This window comes from Spea bombifrons, chromosome 12 (assembly GCF_027358695.1).
Source record: "Spea bombifrons isolate aSpeBom1 chromosome 12, aSpeBom1.2.pri, whole genome shotgun sequence".
Taxonomy (NCBI): Eukaryota; Metazoa; Chordata; class Amphibia; order Anura; family Pelobatidae; genus Spea; species Spea bombifrons.
The window spans coordinates 28501704-28511853 of record NC_071098.1 but is presented as its reverse complement, the minus strand read 5'-3'; the positions used below and the strand labels follow the sequence as shown (position 1 = coordinate 28511853).

The 10150-nt window shown below is 42.2% G+C and overlaps 1 protein-coding gene across 1 annotated transcript in view; it reads left to right on the top strand.

Annotated features, from left to right (window-relative positions):
* Positions 1–2601: 2601 nt before the first annotated feature.
* PRR12 (proline rich 12) overlaps positions 2602–10150 on the top strand; it is a 34066-nt gene continuing 26517 nt past the window's right edge. The window contains exon 1 of the mRNA XM_053452521.1: positions 2602–3141. Within this exon, the coding sequence (XP_053308496.1) occupies positions 3056–3141 (86 nt within the window). The 5' untranslated portion in view covers positions 2602–3055. The remainder of the gene's footprint in view (positions 3142–10150) is intronic.

Here is a 10150-nt window from a genome sequence, read left to right as displayed (position 1 = left end):
CTGGGCATTTGCCGGTTTAGGCCTGCTGCTGACTCTCTATAAATAAATATAATTGGGAATAAAAGAGTTTCTTAAAATAGTCGAACAATGACACCATTGCATTTATTCAACATCACATACACTCAACGATATAATAATATTTAAATGCACATTATTTTACCTTTTTTACATAAATCATTAGAAATAACATTAAAAGGACTGCTGGTTAAGTGGCATAAGGTTTGATATATATATATATTTAATTCCAGAAGTGATGGTATCCAAACACTGTTTACCCGGATGTATAAGATCTCTGGAGCAATCCCAACACAGACATTAAATTACGTGTTTTCGTTCCGTTCCCAACACGGCAAGACTACCGTGTAAATACCGTGTTTACTCCACCCAGACATAACAGGGACGCGGAACTCCCTCTGGTACCCAAGCCTGGTTTTCTAAATCTTGTCCCAGGGGTTGTTGATGGAATCCATGAAGAGTCAGCCTTTGTGTCCAAAACATAGAATGAAGTCTATGCTCCAAGAGGCTTCCAAGGCGGGAGATCTAGCTTCATAAGTAGCAGAGGATCATGGGTAGGTGAGTAGAACGAATGTCATAAACTGTACATGTTCCTCGTAACTGTAGGACAATAACATCAACCATATCATGGTCATAGTAAAATGTATCATAATGTGCACGTAGGGTTGTTACCTGGGGTAAAAGGGTTCTCATGCCCCAGGAACCCAGTCCAAGTTTACTAGGTCTCCCCTAGCCCAGGATTAAAAAAAATAATAATAATAAAATAAATAAGGGCTTGTTGCAGCCTACAGAATCGAATCAGATATGTGGGTAAGGTAGTGGAAGGTCTGGGTGGTGTCCGTGTCTCGCTTTACTGTGACTACCTGGGGCCAGCGGCCAAAACAGGTCATAGGGCAAGCAGCATGGTCTACATCTCACTTTATACTGAAGTCGGGCCCTTGAGAATGTTTTGCCCCCAGAACCCATTCATACACCCCTCGTATCGTCACTGGATGCACCATGACACAATTCTCTACGCCTACCACCTAATTCCGCTTCCCACCTTCACATTGGTGTGCACCTGGGTGGCATGGTGTCTTCTGGCGGTGCTTGTTACCCCCACAAAGATTGGATCGCCAAAATTGATCTCTTATTGGAGTAGCCAGAAACAGTAAGATCTGCGGCCTTTGCAATTATCACTGGCCCTCACGCATTCCACAGACACTTGTTCACAGGCAGCCATGCAGGTTGGATGGGGTGTAGTTTCCCTCCTCCCTAGGATTCAGGACCTAGTCCCTGCAGATATACCACTTGTGTGCTATCCGAGGGCCACCCTAGGGTCTCCACTCTCCAGCACACCCCTCCCGCATGTTAATCTAGCAGACAACCGGTTGGCAGCACCCCAGGTTACCACCTAAGTCGCAGCTATTAGGGCTGGCCCTACAGCTCTACTTTTAAAGACCCCTTTAGTGACCAGGGGTGGGCACCTCACTATAGCTAGACGCTCAACCCCTGCCAAACTGTCCCTAAGAAAAAGCCAGCCTGGTTGTGGGAGAGAGGAACATTTCTGTGCTTTTCATTCACAATCTTACTAAGACCTGCTGGGGCCCCTAGGCCCACACGTGAACATAACACATGACTTACCTACTTACCTGGTCCACTCTTGTTAAATGCGTGGGGAGCTCACATGCTAACAGATACACCACAGAGCTACATTATTCATCAAGGACTCCAGAGTCCCCTAGGCACTGGGTTAGTGAGCCTAATGGATGATCCAGCATTGAAGAATAGAATCTGATGTCTACTCACCCATTTTTCCTTAATCAGACGTTGGTCTCGTCTTAGATTCCCACCCCATGCATGTTTAAGTCCCCTCACTGTATTAGCCTCTACCACATCTGCCGGGAGGCTGTTCCATTTACCTGCCACCCCCTTGGTAAAGTAAAATACAGACAACAGTACCATTGTCTCGCTGGTCGGCCAATCTGGAAAACCCGTATTTGCCAAAGATTTTGCATTCAAACCAGTAGACATCAGAATGCCATTGAAGCGATGATTTACACACTATAGCGCTTCTTCCTTGGAAATAAATAAATAAATAGACTCTATTAAAAAAATAAACACTAAAAATAAACAATAATAAAAAGCCTCCTTCAAACAAAAAACAAAGCAAATCTAAATATTTTGGATAACAACAAAAACAATAACAAATATAATAATAACTATAAAAACTCACTACGAATGCATGATTTAAGGTTTATATTATTGGATAAAATGTATCATTATTTAGAGTGACAAAAACACACAGTTTATGGTCTTGCTTTTACAGATAGTATTGTCTTGCGGATGCCACTTCTCTCTCTCTCTTTTCTCCCTTTTTCTCTCTCCTTTTCTCTCTCTCTCTCTCTCTCTCCCTTTCTCTCTCTCTCCCTTTCTCTCTCTCTCCTCTGTATAGTTTTTTTTTCAATGTGTCTCTGTGTTTCCCAGTGAGAATGTATTTGGTGGCTGAGATGTGGTGTAATTTTAGACTGTCTCAGTCCCCTCCTCTCCTCCTTCTCCACCTCCACCTCCTCCTCCTCCTCCTCCTCCTTCCCCTTCCCCTGGCTCTGTGTGGTGGCAGAAGGGGAGTCTCAGCCTGTCTGCCTCTTTCTCTCCCTCCCCTCCCCCTTTGTACAGTTCACTGAAATGTATGCTGGGAAGCTGAAATAGACACATAGAGAGACTGCAAAAATGGCTGCACCATGAGAAAAAAAACCAAAATACATTTGCAATCCAGACAGAGAAGGGGCTGCTGAAAGAGCCTTCTTCAGGAGGGCTTCACAGCTCACCTCTGGAGGGAAGAGGGGGGGGATCTGGAAGAAGAAGAAGAGGTCCCCCCACTACAATCTGTTTATTTGTATCAATTTTGTATCACAAGAGAAGGGGGAGAGAGAGAGAGAGAGAGAAAAGAGAAGAGAGAGAGAGAGAGCAAAGGAAGGAAGCAGAGGAAATTTCCATCAGAAAGAAGAAAAATAAGGAAAAAATAAGGAAAAAATAGGGTCACATTACAACATAAAAATTAATGGATAGAAATTATCCAACCGCTGGATTTGGTGATCCTTTGGGTGCTGGCACAGGATGGAGCTACGAAAGGACTGCAAAGGCAAGGTATGGATCAAATGATTAATAATAATTAGGGAATAAATATGCAATTGGCAGGGATGATATTCACGGTTGGGGTGTTGTTGTTTTTTTTAATAGATCTTGGCAAGCAGTGGGGTCTTGGTGCATGCATTGGCTTTAGTATTGTGTTTGATTATTAGATGCATGGGTTGCAAACTGCACTGATTTGCCCCTGGGGAGGGGGCAATAGGGGGGGAAAGGGGTAGGGGTGTTGGTGGTAGGGGAAAGAGGTTCATCAGGGGCTATAGTTGCTATTGAACCCCTCCACCCCCCCCTTTCTATAACCTTTGCTTTTATCCCTTATAGGGGGGCACACAGAGTGCACCCCAGACATTCCAAGCATAAACAAGAGGCGCCCTCCCGCATCAAATTCCTTGATGGTTGCAAAAGACAGGAGAGGGAGGGAGGAAAAAAAAAAAAAGAATGAATCCAGCCCTGTCTGCTAAAGGCCTGCAGTCTGCAGCATGGAGCACGTTGCAAGCAAAGGGATTTCCTTCCATTTTGCCATTCTTTCTGCTGCTGGGGAAGAAAGGGGGTTGGGGGGTGGTATAATAGTGGGAAAACCATAAAATATTACCTCCTATATTGCATATCCTGATGCATTTACTGCTAGGGGTGGTATTCTACCTAAATAAGCATCTATTGTTGTTTTTTCACCCCAGTTATTAACTTGGAATTTTATATTTCTTTTGCAATTGTCTGGGATCGTAGTGTGTGGAGGGGGGGGGGCTGGTCTGTCTGTGTTATATACATGGTAGAAGAAAGGGGGACAGGAATATAGAGGAAATTATTATTAATATTATATAGCGCCAATAATTTCCGCAGCGCTTCTCACAGTCCGTACATTCAAAGGGTCTGACGAGTCCGACTAAGGGGATCCGATTTATCAGGGCTCGCAAGGTTACTTATGTTTATTTTTGCATATTCTATGCATAAGGCCAGGTGTAAAAGGGGGTGGGTCCTTCTAGACAAGCTCCTCCCACCACACATAACTAAATATTAATTATATCGCGCAAAGAAAAAAAAAATGAGATGCGGGCGCTGAATGGCTGCGCATGGAGATACGGAATTAGGGATCTGGAGGAAGCAGCTGGTTGGCTGCCGATCTTGCAGGAGGGAATGGAAGATGGTGGAGAGAAATTGCAATAAGGGACATTAGCATCCGAGCCAGCGGTGGCTTTGGTGACAATGGCCAGATGCTACAAAAATCCTCCGCTTGTGCATATTTGCTTGATTTTTTTTTTCCCCTCCCCGTCTCTCTACTATTGAACATGCCCAGTGAATGGGAAATGTCAAAGGTATTAGCTGAGTAAAGAATCCCCCCCTCTTCCTCATTATCTAGCTGGGGGCTCATTCTTGAAGTGGAGGCCTTATCTAAATGAGATGCAATCATAGAGTTACTGAATATGCTAATTCCCACGGAGGTATAACATTCAGGTAGAGCATGAAGTGATTGCACTAGGATTCTAGAATTAGTTTTTAGTGCAAAAAATAAAAAATACAAATAAATAAATTATTGGCGCACCCCCAAACGCTAGTCTAAAAAAAATTACGGCTCAACGGAAAAATAATAAGACTTACGTCCCTGAATGGAGCAGACGTTCACAGGTGACTCCCACTTTATTATTATTTCTATTCCTAGGAAGATTAGTAAATACCAACAAAGAATTGTAATTGAAAATTCTGCCTAAATTTTCTTAAATATTTATTTGAAGAAAAAAAATATATAGCACAAAAAGGTATTTATCTTTAAATAAAAACATGGAGTTTTCGCCAAATGGACCAATAAAAATAATTAAAACAAATATTTAAATAATTTTATTTTTTTAATAGCGTTAGCTCAGTGTTCTTTTTTATTATAGAATATGTAAGTGGTGCCAACCTTTTATTTGCTTTTTAAATTGAAACTATATTCTAGTATTTTGGTGCATCCGGACACTGATTAAACATAAATATTCTATATAATAGGTTGCTTTCGTGTATATACTTCCGAATACCAATTAAAAAAAATAAAATAAATAAATACCAATTAATTAAAAAAAATATATATTAATATTAGGCACCATGAACTAGGAAGGGATTAAAAGAAAAATTCTCATTTATTAAATTTAACTATGAAATTTTTGATTTTTTTAATGAAAAAATAATAAATACTAAAAATAAAAATTAAAAAAAAAAATGCGGATGGGTAGATAGATGACTTGACTGCAGTGCTATGGAAAAAAAAATATTTCTCTACATGCTGTAATGGGTTTTAGAGGAGGATTTTGGGTTAAAAGGCTGGCTTTGAGAATTAAAATCAAGGTTTGATGCCTTTAAAAACCCAAGAGTCTATTGGGGGTCGTGATGTCATCGGGTGTTTGATACGTGTAAGCGGCAGGAAGTTATAACGCGATTTCTGTATCTTTAAATGTAAACGGATGTTGATTTATATTTATAACCGAGCAGACACAACGTTACAAGCGTTTCATTTCCCATGGGCTGGCTGTGTTGGTAGTGGGAGGTAGTATTGTCTGCTGATACACACGGTTATTATTCCTACTTTATTTAGACATGTCAAGTGATCCTCATTCCAAGATTATGGAAAATTCAAGCTTCGGGGCAGCATTCAAATCGTGGGTACCCTGCACGATGCTTTAAGGGGTGGTATCTAGGGGTACTTTGAATATTGGGCATACCGTGATCAGCGTTAGGATAAAAATCTCTAAAAATAGGGAAAGAGGGGATGTTTATCACGCTAGGAGTGCCTTATTTTATCACACAAGGCAGGGCTAGGTCTGTTGTGTTGAGCCGAACCACAATATCAAGTCCGAGTCTTTCAGGTCTTTGTTTGGAGGTGACCCATGTGATGTACTTTCTGTAGGTCACCATTAGAGATCTGGTCCAAGCCCCACGCACTAAGTCTTTTATAATCTGAACATTATTGGCCTGCCAGATAGGGAGAGTTCTTACACGCGTCTGGAAGGACCTAAACATAGACGGTGAGGAGGTGTTCTAGTTGGCTTGGTGCTCTTCTTCTCTAGTAACAGGTGTGGATGTCCTCCCCGTGCTCGGTGGGCTCCTATCATTGCCCACAAAGAGACCGTCTCAAATGCCTGGAAGGCCACGCACACCATGCTATTCTGGACCCCAGAGCGCTAATCAACCATGTTTACCACCTCCGCCAGCTGTCACGCTTTAACAAACATCCATAAAGTGTAACTATTCTACATCGTGTTCGTATTAAAACATTCATTGCGCTCGTTACCCTGTTAAAGCACATCCGCCTCACTAGATCTGTCCTTTTATCATCTCCTCTGAAGGTTTATTCACAAAAACACACACTTTGGAGGAGCTTTTCTTTAGCGTCTAGGGCAGCAACCTATCAAAAGCCTGCTTCAGTGTCACATGACAATTATGCCTTCCCTGAAAAACAAAATTATTAAATTTACATGAAGGTTTGGGACAAATCAACAGTACTAGGAATGATGTCTCCAATGCTAGTAGGACCATGCTGGTGGGTGGGACATGACATGGGGAAAGTCCTGAGAAAACTGAGATGATTGGTAGGTATTCTTGTGAGGGGCCCCATTTCGTCTATCATTTTGTGACCTGAAAGGTCTTATTTGGCTTTTTTTTTCCGTTCTTCATACCCCTAGTTCGGTGAAACACGTGAGATGCTTCCAGCTCCCTAGAGACACTCGGACTGGGGCAGTGATCACTAAATGGGTTCCTTGTTATCCGTGGGCTAATTACTTCCACCTGTGGACATTCAATTAGCGCTCTGCTGGTTTGGCACAAACGCTCGAGGCGAGCAATGGATCTCCTTAGTCCAGGAATGTCAGGTGAAAGACGTTTGGGCTGAGATGTCCTCGGTCCACCCAGGCTAATTAGTGCCGACACAGCCACCTTCTGCATCATAAAGTGCAAGCACAACAGGAGACTAACGCAAATACAAGGTCACTGAAGAATTTACTAAAAATCTATTTATTTCAGGTGGGCTATAAAAATAATAATGCTTAGTACATTAGTGATATATATACACGATGCTGATTGGCCGGTGACGCGTTATTTGGAGAGATCTTGAAGTATTTTGGTCCTTAATAAAATGAAGTTAGGATAATCCAGGCTGTCATCTTAACGCGGAGACCTCTGTTTCCCATTCTGTTCAGTAGGGTCCGTGACCCGGCGCGTTTCCGATGCCCTAGGGCTTGTATGCTTCGGGCACCCAGCAGATGTAGGGTTAGGGAGAGGTGGTGGATTTCAATGACCTGGCACGACTCTTCTGAATGCCACCCTTGTCCAAGGACGGTTCTTAGGGTATCCTTAGGAGGGCACGGGTTGATCTCTCAACCGTCTACAACCAGGACTAGAAGGGGCTATTCTGTCCGTGAATGAGGCCGCTCTTTAAAGATTGACGCAACTGGCGGCATCAGAGTTATTAGAAGGTTTATCTGATAATCATTTTATCTCTTGCTGGGACTTGACCTCAACCTTCAGTTCACCCGAGATCCAGTCCTCGCTGCCTCTGTCCCTCCGTCACCTTATTGTCCTCTAATTCTCTTACTTTGTGTCAGTGTCCCAACCGAGGCTCCGCGGGGACTACGGAAAAGGCACAGTCATAAAAACGTTATATAGAAGATCAAAACAGCTTTAAAAAGTTAACGCGTAGCAGTAACACTTTACGAACTCAAGCTTAGGTTTGTTAAAGCTACGTTTTTTCTGTGAAATCACATAAGGCCCTTATTGCTGGTGTTTTTCCATGTATTTTAAAGATGCTGTTCCATCTACTGTACAGAATCATTCCTAGAACTCCTGAATGCCCAAGGAAAACTTCTTTAATTTGCCTCGCTCATGATTTGTGGGAATCCTTAATTGCCTTGTGACACAAATCAGGCATGGGTAGATTGTTGCCATAGAAAAATACATTGTTTTACGTTATTAAGCCCCTAGGGGCAATAATAAATAAGCAGATTTGCTAATATTTGCTTAGCATACTAGATAGTGTAATTAATATTTTCTCCTAGTGGAACAGCACCTTTAACATACAGTAGGTGGTCTCTAGATATGGGATTTGACACCTGTCGCCTTTAATGAGATGAGGTTGGACTTCAGGGGGCCAAAAGACAGGGTGATGTCAGCAGGTGACTTGTATGATGTCATATATGCCCCCCCACCGCATTCCATACTACAGAGATAAAAACCTTTACTGTCTCATTTCTTAACAAGCATGATATATGGCAGTTTGCTACAACTAACATCTGTCTTTAAAGGTTTTGCGTTCTTTTTCATTGTGATAGAAGCTACGGCAGATGTTCTTCTGTTGGATTATTAAGTCATCGGGCAGGAAAAGGGTTAAAATAGGCAGCATAACAGAGGCAGGGGTTATAGAAGAGTTCAAGCAACCTTTAAATCCACTTCCTGGTTGTCATAGGAAGAGATTAGCTTCCTCAACATGTAAGGCTATCTCCAGCGCCTACGTTAGAGACCTAAAACCTCTGTCGGCACCGGCTGCTGAGATGTCGTTTCATTAAAAGCATTAAAAATCTACATTAAAAAAATATCATTTTTATTATTTACAAAAAAATAATAATTCATGTTAATTAATCATTTTCAACATTATTCATAAAATAAAGCAACGGTAATTCGTTATCAATCCTGGTCAATCGGGCCTTTCCAGGAAAGTTCAACGTTCAGAAGTGTTACGTTACGAACTTTGTTTTCGTTTTGATACAAAATACATTTTTATAGGGGAGTTAAAACGTATCTACAAACAAAACAAATCTACTTCACATTGTAACCTCGGGGCTCGCAAGTTACTTTGTATGATTGGCGACATCCAACAATTAAATATAACCCCCCCCCCGATGCCAATTTCTTCACCAGACAACAGTCCAGGGGCGTCAGTCCTTCCTCGGATGGGCAGGATCCATTCTAGAATCAGTAAAAGTAGGATTTTTATTTATAAAATCCTCGAAATCCGGTCCGCTTAGTGCATTGGGGTCTTTGGAGATGTCTATGATTACCCTGGACTGTGTACGTGGGGTGGGTGGGGGGATGGGCATATTTAATATGTATATTGTATACAGCATATTCCGTAACCCTTTTAGTGCCAGCAGGGCGGTGCAAAGCAAGGAAGGGGTTAAATCCGCCAGTCATGTCCTCGTGTGGTCCCACTCCACTAATGGTAAAAAAAGAATTACTCTAATTAGAACTCGTCATCTGCGATTGGCCGAGCGGCCGGGCCGCGCGAATAAACCGACTCGGGGAGAGAATGGTGAGAATCAACACGCAGGACAAGTGTGCCGAACAAATTCTCCTCGGGTAACACTTAGTCCTGCGCAGCTAATAATAACCAGCATTACTAACAAACCACAAACGTGTTATCAACAGCGTACCGTGACCGTAGAATACCCAAGGAGACGTACAGTAAACATAGAATTTGACAGCAGATTGGCCCCCTTTTGGCCCGTCTGGTCGCCTGTTTTTTATCTGCCGCAAGCCTTGGACTCGTCCGTCTTGAGTGTTTTCATTCTCTTATTGTATTAGCTCTTACCACTTCTGATGGGAGGCTGTTCCATTTATCTACCACCCTCTCAGTAAAGTAAAACGCTGGTTGGCCAATCTAGAAAACCAATTTTTTATTGAAAACTGTAGACGTTAGAATGCCAGCTTTCACAACGTTGTCTGATACAACCGTGCTGTATGCGAGCCCTTCTGTCTCCTCTGAACCCTGTGGAGAAAATTATGTAAGAGTGACCTATTTTGTTACTTTTCCCCCCCGATCATGAGACTAATTTCCTTTATTATTGTGTATTTGGTAGGTTACAGTCCGCTCGGCATCGCTGATTTACTTTGAAATCAAATTTCAGAATCTTAACAGCGTTAAAGACATATTAGGTTAGAATTGTTAGAGCAGTTGCCATGGAAACGGAATAAAGTCCTTATTGCTTGCTCCGTGCTCAAGGCTTTGCCCCATGATTGCTCTATGCAAATATTATCTAAAGTTTTTCTT